The sequence below is a fragment of the Ooceraea biroi genome, chromosome 12, assembly GCF_003672135.1.
Source record: "Ooceraea biroi isolate clonal line C1 chromosome 12, Obir_v5.4, whole genome shotgun sequence".
In the NCBI taxonomy this organism is placed as follows: domain Eukaryota; kingdom Metazoa; phylum Arthropoda; class Insecta; order Hymenoptera; family Formicidae; genus Ooceraea; species Ooceraea biroi.
In genome coordinates, this window is record NC_039517.1 from 10,521,007 (window position 1) to 10,539,083 (window position 18,077).

Genomic DNA, 18,077 nt, shown 5'->3' on the forward strand with positions numbered 1-18,077 from the left:
CTGTCAAGTGATCCGGTTAACATGCGAGCAATAGTTGCCTCGCACAAAAGATATTTCGCTGGATGCAAGCACAGTAAACGCACCATGAAATTTCACGGGACGGAATAGAGTTTATTGAAATTAAGTGGGAGGAATTAAAACTGAATGCGCGACGAACTCCTGGCGAAAATTTTTCTGCTACATTTCACGAATCGCAATTTGTTTCTTTATTTATTACGATTTACATGACGCACAGCTGTGTAAAAGGTGGCCATCAGGCTACGCTTAATTCAAACGATAGACGCACAATTTCACGTGAATTATTATTTTACTTGTGTACATCGGAATATATCCTCTTGGTAAAATACGTTCCGGATACATTTTGCAGAGCATAACATTTATTAACGACTGTCAGAGAGATGATCCGTTGAAAAGAATTAAATTTGTCGTAGAATTTTGATTGATGGTTTTAGACTGAATAACGCCGACCAATGACGAAACATCTATATCGGATTTATTAAATTTTATAGCTAATATTGTTTCATGGTGATTAATATCATAATTATGCAAAGCTCTTTACGCAAGCTGATAACACAGATTCGCAAGTGCACGTGTAGAATGTATGCACAAACGTTTGATTTATGATCGTTATCGCGACGCGTTTGCCGAGTTCACGAATTAATTATACGTCCGCAATTTTCGCCGCTCATTTTACAAGTTTTTCATCAGTGTTATTCGGTTGTTATCTAATACAAGCTTGGTTAACCAACTTCCAAACTTTGCCGCTCCGCGGTTTTAAACTACCTCATGAGCAAAAGTGCGTTGTTCCCACCGCGCAACTTTGTAAATTGGAACAGCTGCACATCCGATAAAGAAAGCACACGATATACGGCCACTTTTCTGGTATCTTCGTGTAACGCTCATAACATGACTCATTGTAATAGCATATAATTGTAATAAGTATGTAATTGTAATAAGGTCACTCAACACGTACGTGCTTCTCTTTTGCTTTGATGAAATATCTTAAACTTCTCATTTTAACATCAAACAAGCAAAGAGAGAGAGATTTTCTTGAACAAATCCAGAATTGTTTCTTCCTCAAGAAAAATTTTCGGCAAGGGCCATAACTTTCCTTCACTTTTTTAATTTCCTGTTCCAACCAGCTCGGCCGAAACTTTTAATCAAGATCGGAAGAAAAATGGTCCTTCAACCGCGCTCGGCCTTTGAAACAAGTTACTCCGACGTGCGACGAGTCCGATGGCTTACGCGTCACACGTTGTTGTCGGTGTTGTCGATGTGAGCGGAAGAGAGGAAATTAGAGCAGCGTTCTTTCCACTGCCATTTACGAGCGTTAAACATGATGCTCATTTACTTGCACGCGGATGAGTGTCGCCTCGTTGTCGTCGCCTTCATCGTTAATGCCTTCAAAACTCACTCGAGCGGACTTGTATTGTCTATAATATCCTCGTGATACTCACTTCTCGCGAATGCTTTGCGGGATGCAAATATGCACTTCTCCGGCAAGAGGCTATATGGCCAAATTGGCCCGATCGTTTATGGAATCCCGGAGGAAACAGCACGTTAGAGAATTATGCGGCTGTAAAGTCTTTCAGTCGACAATTTTATCGTTTTAATGATCCGTTACGTCAGAAGCATACTGAAGTGTCACATATATGTGATTCTTAATAACAGTGACAGCATTTTAATCGAACTTAATTGAGAACGAGAAAAGATGATTTTCAGATTTCAGAATTTTGTGGCTAGAAGAGAGAGAGATGAATCTAATATCGTGATATTATATTATATATAGACATTAAATCGCATTAGATCATCATCGATCCACCACATTATAAATTCAAGCGATACTCACCTCCTCTTCAGCCTCCTTCTCGATGGCAGTTAGGGACTCGGCGTCAGCGAGATTGTCGACAGCGATAGCCAAGAACACGTTCAATAGGATATCTGCGTTGCTATCTTCGTCAAGGATCGATTAAAATTTATTGAATATCAGACGAGGTCGATATCACGCGAGGCAACGAGAGCGCCTTCGGCTCGACGCTCTCGACGTCACGAGTAACAACCGTTCGTCGCGGATCGTTTTCTCTCTGACAAAGGATACAGTTACCGCATATGAAGAGAATGATAAAGTAGACGCAGGCGAGCATGCCGACATCGGCGACACCGCCGTAAGCTTGGATTCCGATGTACATCACGACGTTCCAATCCTCGCCGGTTAGTATCTGGAAATAGAAAAATCGAACGAACCATTTGGAAAACCGCGAAAATGGTGGAGAAAGAAAAAGAAACAGGTAGAAAAGCGCGAAAACGAAGCCGATGGTATCCGCGCGTATAAATCGTGAATGTGACTTGGCGAGAATGCAGAACCGCGTTCTCGCAGCTTCTCTTCTCTATTTTCACGAAATAGTTAAATACCTGGAACACGGTGAGCAAGCTCTGCCAAAAGCTGTCGAAATTGTGACGCGTCTTTTCCTCCGTGTCGCAGAAATTGAACTTTCCACCGAAGACCTATTTAAAGGACAAACTTTGAAGAATGAATGAGAAGCGCCGCTACGTCTCGAGACGCTTCACGTTACGTTTACCTGCATGCCCAGAAGAGCGAAGATGACGATGAAAAGGAAAAGCAGGAGCAACAGGGAGGCGATCGATTGTATCGAGTTCAGTAAAGAGGCCACTAAATTCGAAAGTGATCTCCAATATCTGCAAGAGAAAAAGAGATTCGCAGCATGACCTCGCGTAAATCTTCAACATCAACAATTGACGCGTTCTCTCCGAGGATATTGCAAGGATATTACGAGGATACCCATCGTGATTATCATATGACGAATACTAGTAACGGTAATTTCGTAAAGTATAATACGTTAGGCCATCGTAGATAAAACATCTCGAAGGCGTCGATCGCGGAAAGAAAGGAAGATCGGTACTCACTTCGTTACTTTAAATACCCTGAGCAGCCGGACGCAACGGAGTACGGAAACGCCAAGAGACGGCATCACCTGTGTATTTGTAAGTATCATTTCGGTGATCGAACCGATCACCACGAAGCAATCGAAACGATTGAACAACGAGACGAAGTAACCCTGTGAAACAAGTTATACCGAACGTTAAACACATTTACGTACGTAGGAAGATCCATGCTCAACAAATTGATCTTTTTTTTTATTAACACCATTTGTGATTGGAGAATATTGCAATTGGAGGATATTGCAATTGAAGAAAAAAATGTCACGATCGGCACTTACCTGAAAGCCTAAACTGTACATTTTCAGCATCATCTCCATGGAGAAAAGCACGATGAAAAACATGTTCGTAATCTCTGGCGACAGAGGAAAGAAGCTCGCATTACGAAACACATTAGCGATGGTGTCGGGGTGGTTTATAATTAAAAGCAAAGTCGCAGGTCGACTAACTTGCACCGACTAACATTTCCGCCAACCGATGGTATTTACCTTGAAAATCGTCCAACCAGTGCGGCTGATTGTAGTGCTCCGTAGCGAGAACGCCGGTATTCAAGAAAACCAGAACTATGATCAGCCAATAGAAGAACTGGGACTTGACAGCCTTCCTGCAGGCTCTTCGCATCCGTCTGTTCACTCTACGAATTCACATTACAATACGCCATGTAACCAGAGATTCCGCGTACACACAGACGCTTAGTGAGTCTTTCAGCTTGTCGAATAATTAATCGCTTTGATCTCTGCGTTGATGTTTCCGCGCACGCGAGAAGAAAGAAAAAAATACGATTCGGGGAAAAGAATCTTTAGATCGTCGATCGCGTTCAAGTTCCAGCTCAGACGAACCAGAATCTACGAAGCTATTACTTATCTGTCTATTGAGATACGATTTCGAAACGAAAATGTGGAAGACTCTAAACGACCCCAATTACCTGTCTAGGTCCCGCTTCTTCTTCTTCCAAACCGACTCCTGCTGGATACCTTCCTCGTCACCCTCCAGTTGGTCCGTGCTTTCTATCTCGTTTTGTTGCTTGACTGCTCGAATATTGTCAATTAATTAATTAGCAGCCATAATTAGCATGCCGTAAATTATATTCAAAGAGACGTTGCATTCCCTTTCTCGTTGGACACATACGTACTTTTCCCATCCTGCATCTTCGGCTCGTTGGTCTCCTCGATGTCCTCGGCCTGGGTGATCCAGTCGAGGTAGCCCCTGAGATCGTCCTCGATTTGCTGTTTCTCCCTGAGCTTATGAAAGTCGCCACGCGCCTTGGCCTTCTCTCTCTCTTTGGAGAATTCACTGTACAGCAAGCGGCGGGACAGACGCATGTAGGATCGCGTCGCGTGATTAGAGACGACGTGCGCGAGACGCGTGTAATTGGAACATTGAAAAGCGATGAAACGGAAATCGAGACGCGCGTGAAAAGGGGCCCCCGCGCTTTATCCGCCCGCGCTTCTTCGATCCCTCGCTCTCGCGGCCGAGGAGGATGGAAGAACAGGATACGCGCGCGGCCGCGGCGGTATAAATGCATCCTCGTGCGTATATCATGAAATATCCAGTGAAATGCGCACGCGACGCGACGTTATCCACCTCGTTTACAATCTCTTCTCTTTTATACGACACGCAGAATGAAAGCGGATCACAGAATGATCCGTGCCACTGATGATCTAATTATTCCAGGAGGAACGCTTTTTAATGAAAGCACGTTTCCATGAAAAATTCCTTCGGCAATCATTCCTTCGGCAATCATTCCGACGTTTATTTCGACATATAAAACTTTTTATTTAATTGAGTGGATTTTACTGAAAATTTTTTCTTTATAGAATGTAATGAGAGAAACGTACGCCGGTAACATTCCAATTTAACAATTTCTAATGATTCGATAATTTTCGAACGTTGGAAACTTCGGAACATGCTGCAACGTGTGTATCTGACCGTGCTTGGGATAATAAGAGTGTTTGCGCACTTGGCGTTAAGGGACAGATAAAACGTAAAAAGGGAAGGAAGTGTTAAACGCGCTTATCAATACCGTTTCCACGCCTCGATTAGTCGTGCATCCTTTACCGATATGCAACCAAGTGTACGCGTGTGTATACAGCAACCTAAGAAAAAGATATTTTTATCGTGTCCCCTCATCGAAAACTACAAAACGCCACAAGGATAGAGATCTCGTAAGCTGATTAACCGGGTTATATCTTTCAAAACGATCCCCTTTAAAGAACGTAAATATTCCAAGGATAATCGTTCTGTGTCATCAGTCGACGCATTCACGTGCGTATTTAAATAAAAAGTACGCAATATTTATAATCTATCTTTCTGGATATATTTTCATCAAAAAAGAGAGATTGAACGAATTCAAGAAAAGCTGTGTGGATCTCATCTTTCGCGAAAGGGTGGAAATCTAGCGAAATATCTCTCTTGATGATTCTTACCCGGACAGCACACCAAGAATTAGGTTCATCACGAAGAAAGCCCCAAGGATGACCATCGAAATGAAGTATATCCATTGCCACGAACTTCCCATCGCGTCCTCGATCTAGGCAAAATGCAATGTGCAGAAGTATTATTTCTTTTTCAGGAAACCATTAATCTTGTTCCACGGGCAGTATTGAAAGAGGCGTTCAATTAAGGCGTCGTCAACCCAATACTAATGTTTAACTTTGAACAATGCAAACTTCATTACGTTTTCGTCATCAATCATAATTATATCGATTGATATTAAGTGAATATATTTTATTATAATCTCAAATACGATATTTCAAATGAGACGTTTCAAATGAGATGTTTTACGTTCAGAATTTGTATTAAGCAGTGGTTTTACATTGTAAAGCACATCCGTCCAGCCTTCGAGGGTGATGCATTGGAAGACCGTGAGCATGGCCAGTCCGAAATTGTCGAAATTCGTGATGCCGTAATTAGGGCCCTCCCAGAACTGCTTGCTGCAGTAGTACTCGGGTCCGAGCCGGGAGCACTGGTAGCCACTCGAGCCGCATGGTACCGGATTCTCCATTATTTCATCTGCGACATAAATCCGACTAGAAATTACGTCAGGTAGGCCTTAATCTTACATAAGGATCTGACTAAGTAAGCGTAAGAGATACTCCAAATCTCGGTATACCTTGAGGTAAGAATGAGAATTGAATAAAAAAAAAAACTTTTACGCACATTATAATGATTAGGTCTCTATTACTATTCTAAAGTATTAATTTGGTGTATTATGAGTATATGCTTTACAAAATTTTAAGCAGATCTTTTTGAAACTTTTTTGGATTGTGGCTCAAAGATTACACACGCTGGCGCGTATGTAAAGAAAAACATTTGTATCTTGTGAAATTGATTTATTCCGTTAAAATCGAGGAATAATTTAAACAGTAATAAATGAGAAGTTTAATCTGGAAATACAATATTTAAATTTTTTGTTATCGTCTATAAATTTGGATATAACAATCAATACGAAAGTTTTGTTAAATAAATACATGAATACTTTTGAACATTTTAATATAATAAACACATGAATATTTTTGCACGTTCTGTAGTTAATATGTAAAAATATGCAAAAGCATAGCAAACTTGAAATATTACAATGTTTCGGCTGTTGCGTTGGTTAATGAAAGGAACCTCTGTTAGACCGAGATATAGCTAATACAGCCTTATAGGCTTGGATCCAATAAAGAAGTGGTAAGAATAATTGATATCACCAAGATTCAATTCAACAATTCGAGACAGTTTGGTGTTAATCTCATTTATTAAATAATACTTTAAAGAGTCGCAGTGAAATGCACGGGATAATCTCGATTAACTCGCAATCATACGGTGGATTTATAAGCGACTATACTACTTTCAGTTGAATGCTCACGGATTCGGCTGTCTAGCCACGCAATCGCTAAGGTGACTTAAACAAAATTTTTCTAGGAGATTTAAAGGTCTTCCTTTCTGGTGATGTCGTTCAGCTATTTTTGACTAAATCAGAATCTCCAAAACAGGGAGACAAATAGAGAAAGTATCGATGGTGTAAAAATAAGATTGTCAACGAGATCATACTTGACTTACAAACAGCTTGAACAATGGCCGATCGAAATGCAGTTAGTTATTTAATACTTTAACCAAATTTTCCGTGTGGCCTGAAACAACATATAATGTAAATAAACTATCAATTTCTTATTGCGAAACGTACTTTTCATCGAAATATATCCGTCTTTCTTTTTTATGATTTCTTTAAAGTTTCCGCATTCCTGATACGAGTTTCTGTTATTTTTCCTACAATATTTGTCTTCAGGCATCTTGTAATAACTTTTGTTCTTCTGCTTTTGAACATTTTTGTCTAATATTTCTGTTCAATTCATCCCACAAAATAACTCGATCAGATTACGGTTCGGTGACTGTGGCGGTCAAACCATTGTTTGTAAAATCCCTATTTTTATTTTTCTTTATATGTATAATTTTCACATAATTTTGAAAATTAAACTTTGGATTATAATCTTGTAAAAAATAAAAGTGCGATTAATGAGTTACAAGTCTCAAAGCATTGTAAATCTTCGGCTGTAATATTTGTGCTCTTCTTTATATAAAATTCCATCTATTTTTACTAAACCTCGTGTTCCTTGGAATGAAAAACATCTTCAAAATGAAAATAGAACCATCTACATGCTTCACAGTGAGTACAACACGTTGTGATATCATTCTTTCATTCAACTTCTGCCAAGCAGAACTTCGCATATATTAGAACCAAACACCTGAAACTTTGATTCGTCAGTCTACAATACTTTCTTCCACGTGTCCACTGTCCAATTTTAATGTTCTTTAGGTTCCATTTAGGTCGTTTCAATTTATTTACAAGTGGCTTTTTTGCCACAATTCGGTCATGTAATCCTGTCGCTAATAATCTTCGTTTAACAGTAGGCACAGGATTCTCTTTTATTTTATTTAATCGACGCAGATATCTGGAGTTGTGAGTAATCGGTCTCGTTGCGAAATTATCTCAATCCTTAAATCCTCATCATCAGTTATTAGACTTTAAGTTGTTCACATCGTTTCCGCGATTGTAAACACCGATACTTTTCTTTGCGTTTTACAATATATTGCACTGCACATGATTTGATGATTCCAATATTTTTGTGATTTCTTTAATTGATAGTTTTTCACTTCGCAATAGTTGCTTGCCTCTAGCCATGTTTATCTTGCGAGAAATTTCATCATCCAAGTCAACACAAAGTATTGATAACAAACCAACCTGTTGTCAACAAAACAAACTGTTGATTTTAACGGTTTGACGTTCGAAATCTTAGATAAAACATAGAATACATATATGTCAAAATATATCAAAATAGAAAGGCAGAATTTTCAATAAAATACGCGTTTCCCAATAAGTTAATGTTCTATTTATAATAGATTTGATATTTTAAGTTTGTTATTTTCTTGTATGTACTTACTATTATCTTTTTATTATTACTATTATACTATATTAATCACAAAAAGTGTAAAAATGTATATATTTATGTTACATATGTGTAAGATTATTTAGCATACTTTTCATACCGATTAATGTACCCAAACTTTGGACGATGTATGTGATGTATGTAAATTTCTCATATATTAACATTCAAAATATTTATTACAAGGTTAAAATATATATGATTTTCTACCATGTGGCAGTATGTATAATAATAACGTGAATGTTACAATCAATGTTGCTGTATACGCAATAGAGTCATTTCTGCGACGGTATATACTGCAATATGTATCTCGTCTTTTACATATTTCTTATTTTATTTATTTTTATACTTTCTATGATAAATATTTGTATGATAAGTATTGAAGGGACGCGAATGTGTCATGTAGAAAAAGTTATAAATATAATTTAATTCACATGGTTTTTTTAATTTGTGAATGTATTATATAATCTTGCGGCACGCGATGCATTTTCCCCAAAAGTGCATTACAAATACAAATAACAATAAAAGACTCAATGTATTATTTTGTAAATTCATGCCAGAACGTTATAATAAAGAAAATAATAAAATTACAGAAAATAATTACGGAAAATAATAATAATAAAATTAAAATAAAATTTATATAAATGGTGAGAAAATCTGAACAAAAATCTGATAAAGTTGTAACACTATATCTAATGACAGCTCGACAAAAAATTCCTCATAAAATCGTGAGTATCACGATGCATTACCAAACTGATTAGGATCTGATTCACCTGATGATGAAAAATTAAGGTCAACTCGATCGGGACATGATCAGAATCTGGGATGAATTTCTGGTTAGAAAGGAGAATCGAATTTTTTATGCACCTGAGCGCGAAGATAAAAACGCCCTTTGCATTGAAGCGTAATAAGGCCGGGGTCTTTCATAAACGTGCGGGTGCTAAAAGTTCTAATTGGTTCGAGTCAGCGGCTCGAGCAACGAGTTTAACGTTGTCGTAATATCCCGTTAAAATGTTTGCATATTTTTCTACACGTACCCCTATGCAAAGTGGCTCGGGAACTTAACGCTTCTCCCACAAACGCGATTTATCGACCTCTCCCCGGTGTACATAGGAGTCGATTAAAGGAGCCTCGTTAAGCTAGTTGTTCTGTTAAGTTCTAAATTACATCCAGCTAACATTGCTGACGTGGGTACACAGAACGTATATCTGGACCTTTTACTAAATTAAAATAATCGCCAAACGAGTGGTTATTAAAAATAATAGGACATAAATGTAGACAGGAAAGATAATTGAGAGCATACAGTTTAAACACTTAATTAATACAATCTATAATTTTAATTAGCTAATGTGTGATTTCTAATTGATTATTAAAATAAAACATTAACGCTTGCATAAAAGTTACTTTACGCGCGTGTGAAGGTAAACCCAGAATGAATAATTGAGAAGAATTACTTCTACCGAGCTCGACTGATTAATTTATAATTGAATCGAGATTAGGCGGGATCTAGATCTGCAGATAGACAAACGTTGGCAATCAGAGAGTTCTGACTTCATCCGAAAGAAGTTTGAGGAGGCGGTGCATATTGGATCCGCTGCTGTTCTCTCCCTCTCTCTTTCTCTGTCTGTTTCCTTCTCTGTCGGCACATATCTCGAAACTTTTGTATCATCCGAGCCCGGCAGCATGTACATGCTTATTTTACGCATTCCCCCGTGAATCAGCTGTTTGTCGTGCGGCATGCAAGTCGCGCGCCCCTCGCGCTAATAATAATTAGACGTTAGTTTCACGTTCGCGTCTCGGCTGAATCATATCTAAAATAGCCATCCCCGCCGGCGGAAAGTGTGTTTTGGGGCTAAGCCGGGAGTTCCCTTCGGCACCTCCGCCAAATTCCCCTTCCCCTTCCCACGGTAAGCCGCGCGACGTGTCCGATTTTTTTCACGTTCGACTCCCACCAGACGCGACCCTTAGAAGCATCTGCGAATTCTTGAATAATTTAACAGGCGTGCACGGTATCTCCTCGGGCTCGTTAATTTTTTACGATGGCGGACGAGCGACGGGCGCGGATGAATTTCTTGAATATGGACACCACAATACGCGAAAGCCTCGATGCAATTTTGATCACATGCTCTTTCTCGCAAAGATCCCTTGTGAAAATATTCGCCAAGTAGGAAGACGTATCGGGTTTCCCAAATATCTCCCGACAGTCAGTTAGACAGATTCAGAATTCAGGATTTAATAAGTCTAAGAGCATCCGCATCGATCCGCGATGCATACGACGTGAAAATACTCGTTGCCAAGAGCGTCGTGAAATTTTTATCGCAGCACGCAAGCAATCTTGGGACATGCACTTACCAGTCACGTTGTGCCTGCAAGTCTTATGCATCTTGCCGGAGAACAGCTCGAGGCCGATGATGGCGTATATGATGATGACGAAGAGAACTAATAAAGCAATGTGCAAAAGTGGTACCATCGCCCTCAAAATAGAGTTTAGGACCACCTGAAGACCTACACAGATCAATTTACATCTATCAGTTGGACGGCACGAAGTATTGCTGGAGTGTAACTTACTTGGAACACCGGAAACCAGCCTGAGAGGACGCAGAACACGAAACGCCCTTAAGGCCTTGACGTCGAAACCCTCCTTCATGAGCATCGTCAGCACCGTACTTATCATTCTACGGGAAGAAACGTAAAAAATTGTTTCTGCATGGCGGACAAATCGGGATTAACGGCTCGTGACAAAGTGGAGACTCGATAATGAAGGCTGAAAGCCATTCTCCCGAGAGATAATTTATCCCTGAAGAAAAGGGCTTTACGTGCCAAGGCTAATAGCACCACGAACGCCGCGGGATGGCATTCACGAAAATGTCTCGAGGGCACAAAAGTGAGACAGAGGAAACTTTCGTCGGATATGAGCAGAAGCGTCTTTCTCCAAAATTTTCCCGCTCCTAACGTTTCTGGTCTTTTTCTTTTCTTTATGTCTTTTTATTCTTTTCTTTTTCGGCGTCCTACGAATTACGATGTCAGCGAACGAGGTGACGAGCGAGCGAATCGCCGACCGGAAGGAAGCGATCTCGGCCTGTGGCGAGACAATTTCGAGTGTGTTACCGGTGGCTGCGTTTTCCTCCGTGCATTAAGCTCCGCGTCATTTGAATAATGGTCCCCCTGCGTAATGCTCAACTCGAAGGGGTTGGATGCGCATGTTCCCTCCCGCGAGACATTAAGACGGATCGATTCGCCGTGTCGTTAACCGTGAGCGATAAAGTTATCAGGCGACGAGCGGGAGGAAGCGCCGACCCGACAAGGATTTATGCGGGGTAACTGTGCCTCCTTCGAAACAGGAGAGATTGTCGATCGCGCGAATTGTTCGCGGAACAAATTCGCATTCGCGATGATCCACGGATCATTAACTGGCAAAACAGTCGAGAGGGTGGGTAGGAGTGGCCGACATGATCCGTTTGTCAACTCCTGGACAATTTTATGCACATACGTGTATATGTATGTGTGTGTGCGCGCGCGCGGGTTTTCGCGTCCCTTCATTCTGCAAAACTCAAAAAAAAAATGATCGCGTAAATAGGGTACCATCATATTTACGTTATGTATACATAGCATGGCGCACGGTATTGCACGATAGTTACGGATGCATACACATACAGCTCGCACATCGATGCCCGGGTCGTGTCGTTTCGTTCGCTCGGCAATCCACGTCGCGATCACGGTCAGCGATTTTTTACGCGCTCGATATTTTCATCCGCGATCCGCTGCCGAGAGTGCAATCCAGCCTTTCAGGAAAACTCCCGACGAATCATCGTCCGGGAAAACGAGATATGCGCGCGCGCGTACATAAAATTCCGAGAAATATTCTTGGAATAACAATTAATTGAATTTTTGTAATTGCGAACGCGTCCGCGCCCGCGCGGATTCCACGTGTGGAATCAATCTGCGCGAAGCATTAACTGCGGTGGAAGTTATCAGCGTCCAGCCATTGAAAAACGACGAATCTATTGGGGCATTATCGACTTAAGCGGCGCTCGTGAAATTTCAACCCTCTCCTCTTCCCCTCGGGATCGAGGAACGCTGTGTCACGTGCTGTCATACCCGGCTGGGTTTAATTTGCACGCATGAGTCGCGACATTATGTCGACCGATCGCTCGACTGCGCGCGGATTATACCGCTGATTTCCTATCCCGTCCTTGCGCCGATAATTCGACCGGTAGTCTCGCCATTTTCACCACCAGCCGACGAAGATCTTCAGGTAATATCTCCTTCCTGCGTCGTCTTTGTACGCTCGCTCGCTCGCTCACTCGCTTGCTCGCGCGTCGTCAATTTCATTTTATTTACGCCTCGCGTAATACACCGAGCTGGCTGCGCCCTCGTAAGCTCCGGGGCTTAAATCAATTTTATTTCGTAGCTTCAGACGCTCCCGCGCTTGTGTTTTTATGGAATAAATATGGCACCGCTTCCATATTTGTTCGCCGATGCATTTTATCATTTTTAGTTTGCCCTTTCCTTTGTTTTTTTTTGTTTTTTTTTTAAACTATGTACCAGCACGGAAACACGAAAATGTAATAACCGCGACGGGGGTAAGTTTTGTAAGAGCGGCTCTTAACGCTTATAAATACTCAGATATTTGTAACCCATGAACGTTAAGTTAAGGTTGACGTGCACTCACCCAATAACGACTATCGTGAAATCCAGCAAGTTCCAGCCGTTGCGGAGGTAAGCTCCCGGGTGGGCGACGAAGCCGTAAGCTATGATCTTCATCACACATTCCACCGTAAAAATCACAAGAAAAACGTACTCTATCTTCTCCTGTAACACGAGAGGAAGAATCGCCGTGAATATGAAGAGATGCATAAGTGTCTGCACAAACCCTGTGTCAGGATCCTTCAAACTAATCCTGAAGAACAAAGTGATCGCAATCTGTCGTTTTAACATCCGGAATATCACAATTATATTTAACAAGCATTCGAGAATAAGACACCCGCGTAATTTGCCTGCGGCACACGTCCGCGCGACATTAACGGGGGATAATAAAAAGCAGTGGGAACAAATTGCGGCGGATTGCAATTAAAAATGTCCAAGCCCGCGAGAAGACGGTGCTCTCGCGCGCACATACACGTACACGTCTCCGTTAAACATTTAAAGCACGAGCGTCGCGGTGCAGTTGGATTACGGCGAGTTACGACGGGAACGTGATCGTCGTTCCCGTAAAACCGCTCGGGGAAAGGGGTGTCGACGCGCGCGCCCCGATATTTTTTCAGGGACTTCGATCTGCCGTCCACCCTTATCCACGGCGCATACGAATGTCGTGTAACCTGTTGCTTTTTTTCCTCTTTTTCCGAAAATCTCCGACTTTGCTCCGATATCGGGAAGGAGACGACGAACTTGCACGGAATTTACCGCTTCGAATTTCCAAACTCTGGTCAACTTGTCCTCGTACTACGGAATTAATTAATCGTTCTAGAAACTTGATCCCCCCCTCTCTCTCTCTCTCTCTCGAATTTAACGATAAATTTTCACTAAACAAGAGATCGCGCGCGTAGAAACAAGCATCTTGTAGAACATCGACGACGAGTTTAGGGTTGACTTTTCGACCTCGATCGCTCCTCGTCTCGGCAGTGGTATCGGCAGCCTCGTCGACCATGGGTGCAAAAGAGTTAATCGACGCATGGCATTATGATTGACGGGGGAAGGGGCAGGGAAAGAGCGGCGAGTAGGCCTTGGCGAGAAAAACAGGCGAAACACAAAAGGAAGAGGCGGATGGGTTAAAAATAACGCTCAAGAGCGCTCGCTCGTACACATCAGGGGGTTGAGGGAAAAAACTGCACGGAGAAGAAGCGCGCTAGGGTGAAGGATGTTAAAAGGGAAGCCGAGGCGCGGATGCGACCATGGTCCGGACACGAGATCACTTCTCTCTCTCTCTCTCTCTTTCTTCTCCTCGCGTAGCATCTACCATGCATTTAATTTCCGAAATCGATCGATTATTGGCCCGCCGAAATAGGCATTTCAGCGCGCATTATATCTTTGGCCGCTCGTATTGCTCACCGATGCATGACACGTGGGCGCTATTGAATATATATATATATTGGGTTGGCCAAAAAGCAATTGCGTTTTTTTATATAAATAAAAGGCGAATTTTTCATGGGAAACAAAAACTTTATTAAACAATATATTGTCCATTTTGTTTGATTATCTTTTGCCATTTTTCAGGCAACTTCAAGATTCCGCGCTCAAAAAAGTTCTTATCTTTTTCAGCAAAAAACAATTCCAAGAACGATTTGATATCCTCATCAGCAGTCAAGGTTTTACTATTCAAGGCGTTTTGCAAAGAACGAAACAAATGGTAATCTGATGGTGCCAGGTCTGGCGAATATGGTGGATATGGTAACATCATGGTAACACATCCCATCCAAGCTGCAACAATTTTTCACGAGTGACCAAACTTGTACGTGGTCTAGCGTTATCATGGTGAAACACAACACCTTTGCGATTCACCAATTCTCGACGTTTCTGTTTGATGGCATCATTTAATTTATCCAGTTGACGACAGTATACGTCTGAATTAATGGTTTGATTCCTTGCAAGCAGCTCAAAATACACAGTCCCACCAGACTGACAGCATAATCTTTCTTTGGTGAATATCTGCTTTTGAAGTGCTTTGAGCAGGTTCATCACGCTTGCTCCACGATCTTTTTCGTTTGACGTTGTTGTAGACGATCCATTTTTCGTCGCCTGTTATCATACGTTTCAAAAATGGATCATTTTCCTCACGTTTCAAAAGAGAATCGCAGATGTCAATACGCTTAGTGAAATGAATTTCTTTGAGCTCATGTGCTACCCAATATCGAGCTTACTAATGTATCCAAGTCGTTTTAAATGGTTTTCAACACTCGATTTCGATATGTTAAGATTCTCAGCAATCTCTCGTGTCGTTAAACGCCGATTGGAATCGATCAGTGCCTTTATTTTGTCATCATCAATTTCGATTTGCCTTCCTGAGCGTGGTGCATCTTTCACATTAAAATCTCCAGATCGAAATTTAGTAAACGAATTTTGACACTGCCGCAGTTTTAAAGCATCTTCGCCATATACATCAGATAACTTTTTATGAGCTTGCACAGTGTTTTTCCCTTTTCGGAAGTAATAAAACAAAATATGACGAAAATGTTCTTTTTGATTTTCCATTTTGAAATCGACGGCAACAAACAATTGTTAACGAAATCGTGTACTTTCTTTTTCTAAAACAAGCTTGAACTGTGAGTTGTTAACCTACATAATGAATTTGCGGTTTAGAATGAAGTTAGTTACATTTCAAGATATGTATATCTATCTATTGGAAAAAAACGCAATTACTTTTTGGCCAACCCAATATATATATTAATATATATACGTCATATTGAAGATGCGAGGTTGTACATGAAGGGCATTATAAAATTTTGATGAGTCGCGTTTTAGCATCGTGTACTCTTTCCTTCTTGCAAATTTGCTTTCTTAAAAGCGCAAGCGTTTTTGCAGTCTGCTTCGTAATTGCTTGCTGGTAATTCATAGCGGGATATTTGAGGATTTCTGGCGAAATCAGATTATTATTCCGTATATCGTTACGTGTTAAACAATTTATTACTATTATTATTATTATATTATAGTATATATAAAAACGTGTTACTTTATCGAGCTTCAAACACGATAAAAATAAAAAAAAACTCGTGCAGCTTGAAGGACTAAAAACTGAGTGCACCATAAGAGATGGAAGAGAAACGAAATACATGTAGAACCTTACAATTCCATTTTTTATCCTTCGCTTATCAATTTCATTCTGCGGCACCGCTCCCAGGGACATAAATTAAATTGCCTTAATTAATTCTCTATCTCTCTTACGAAGCGCGCTCTCCTACACACATTCCTATTTCATTAGAGAATGCGTTGTATCACGCGGAGTTTTCTATCCGCTCGCTCTGAGGGATGATCCGCCACGTGAGTGAAATATGAGGAAGCCAAGTAAGAAAGTGAAAAGGGATGTTACGCAAATGCGCCCACATATAATAATAGATCCGTCGTGTCATATTAAACACCAGATCGCGTCCGAGTTAACGAATATTTTATCGCGCGTGAGTGATTAGGTTCCGTTCGATAAGGTTCCGTGACACAACCAGGCACACTTGAAGACTCATAGAAGCACACTCCATGCATCTGATCTACTTGTTTTGTCGTGAATTCGATCGCTCCATAAATTTCTATAATTGAAAGCTAATTAATAAGAAATGTCTCGTGCAATCTCTTCGAACTGCATTTACGCGAACGGCATCGTAAAGGAGTTAAACTTCTCCCATCGTTCCCTCGAAAGCCGATAGATATTCATAAAAATGTTTACGTGCTGGAGCTACATATACCGCGAATTTCTTATAGCTCTATAATCCTTAGACGATAAAAGATATCGAAGTTATCGAAGTTTCATCTCGATTGAGTCGAACGGAGAATGAGAAAAAAGGAACTTTTGAAGATCGATCTTGAGATTTGCGACTTTTTGGAGTTTGTGACTAAATCCGAGTCCTACCCGAAGGGTATTGTTTCTACGTGGGGGAGGGGGGGGGCTACTCTCAGAGAGTGACACCACGCAGAAAAAATAAAACTCGGAAAACACGAAAACAGGGGTGCGAAAACGTTGGCTACAATGGAGTTTAACCAAAAGAAATCTACCATTCCTTTAATTATTTTAATGCAAAGAGATCCAAGAGATGCACGCGGTGCGAGGTCAATTATCCAAGAGTTTCCGCTAGTCTGACCTATATATGCCGTTCATTATTTACTTGTAATATAATAATAGTAATAATAGTAATAATAATGTATCTCGGTATCTTTTGCTTAATTGCATATTACAATATTTTTAATTGCGATATACACGGTCTATCCAGGCTCTGGTACGACTGTACCGAAAAAAATACAAACAATTATTACCGAAAACAATTATTTTTCGTTTATATTTTTTTCTAATATTAAAAATATATTCTTTTTCAATTAATATACAAAACTGGAAGCAATTAAAAAATTCTTTGAAGCAATCACTGTATTCTATTTTTGCAATCGCCTCTAAAACCTGCGATCAAAGTATTTTGAATGTCTCTGAATAGTTCTCATAACGCTTTCCTTTCACCAATTTGCCTTTCGTCAACTTGAGTTTTGGGAATAGCCAGAAGTCGCACGGAGCCAAATCAGAAGAATATGAGAGACTTTGAGAAAATTCGAGCACCGTGATGCTTTTTTTGGCCAAGAAATCGCGTACAATCTTGGACCGGTGGATTATAATGCAGAAGCGACCAAGTCCTGGCTCTCGGTATTCAGGCCAAACTCGAAGAATCCTGTTCATCCACAAATGATTTAGAACACTTAAATAATAATCAGCGTTCACTGTTCGACCCTCCAGTATGAATTCCTTGTGGACAATTCCTTTCAAATCGAAAAAATGCTGAGCAATGTCTTGATTCAGCTCTTCTGCATCTTCCTCAGTTTTGGCTCTTCTGGGCTCTGCCATTCCGCATTCTGCTGCTTTATGAATAGTTCATATTGAAAACACCATGTTTTGTCATCAGTTACAATGTTTTACATAAAATCAATGTCGGCCGCATGTCTTTGCAATTTATATTTCCACTTCACTCTGGCGTCTTTTTAATCCTCTGTCAGTGTGTGCGATACGAA

The 18,077-nt window shown here is 40.7% G+C and overlaps 1 protein-coding gene across 5 annotated transcripts in view; it reads right to left on the reverse strand.

Annotated features, from left to right (window-relative positions):
- The window catches only part of LOC105280692 (muscle calcium channel subunit alpha-1), a 62,619-nt gene that overhangs the window by 27,136 nt on the left and 17,406 nt on the right, over positions 1-18,077 (reverse strand). For 3 of the 5 annotated variants that reach the window (XM_026974418.1, XM_026974417.1, XM_026974419.1), the window contains exons 4-16: positions 13,057-13,196; positions 10,737-11,059; positions 5,774-5,970; positions 5,385-5,488; positions 4,091-4,251; positions 3,884-3,986; positions 3,447-3,592; positions 3,240-3,313; positions 2,926-3,077; positions 2,580-2,697; positions 2,413-2,505; positions 2,099-2,219; positions 1,850-1,941 (exon numbers count right to left, since the gene is read on the reverse strand). In XM_026974418.1, coding sequence (XP_026830219.1) covers positions 1,850-1,941; positions 2,099-2,219; positions 2,413-2,505; positions 2,580-2,697; positions 2,926-3,077; positions 3,240-3,313; positions 3,447-3,592; positions 3,884-3,986; positions 4,091-4,251; positions 5,385-5,488; positions 5,774-5,970; positions 10,737-11,059; positions 13,057-13,196 — 1,824 coding nt within the window. The remainder of the gene's footprint in view (positions 1-1,849; positions 1,942-2,098; positions 2,220-2,412; positions 2,506-2,579; positions 2,698-2,925; positions 3,078-3,239; positions 3,314-3,446; positions 3,593-3,883; positions 3,987-4,090; positions 4,252-5,384; positions 5,489-5,773; positions 5,971-10,736; positions 11,060-13,056; positions 13,197-18,077) is intronic. The other 2 variants (XM_026974420.1, XM_020032087.2) reach the window with 1 other exon arrangement.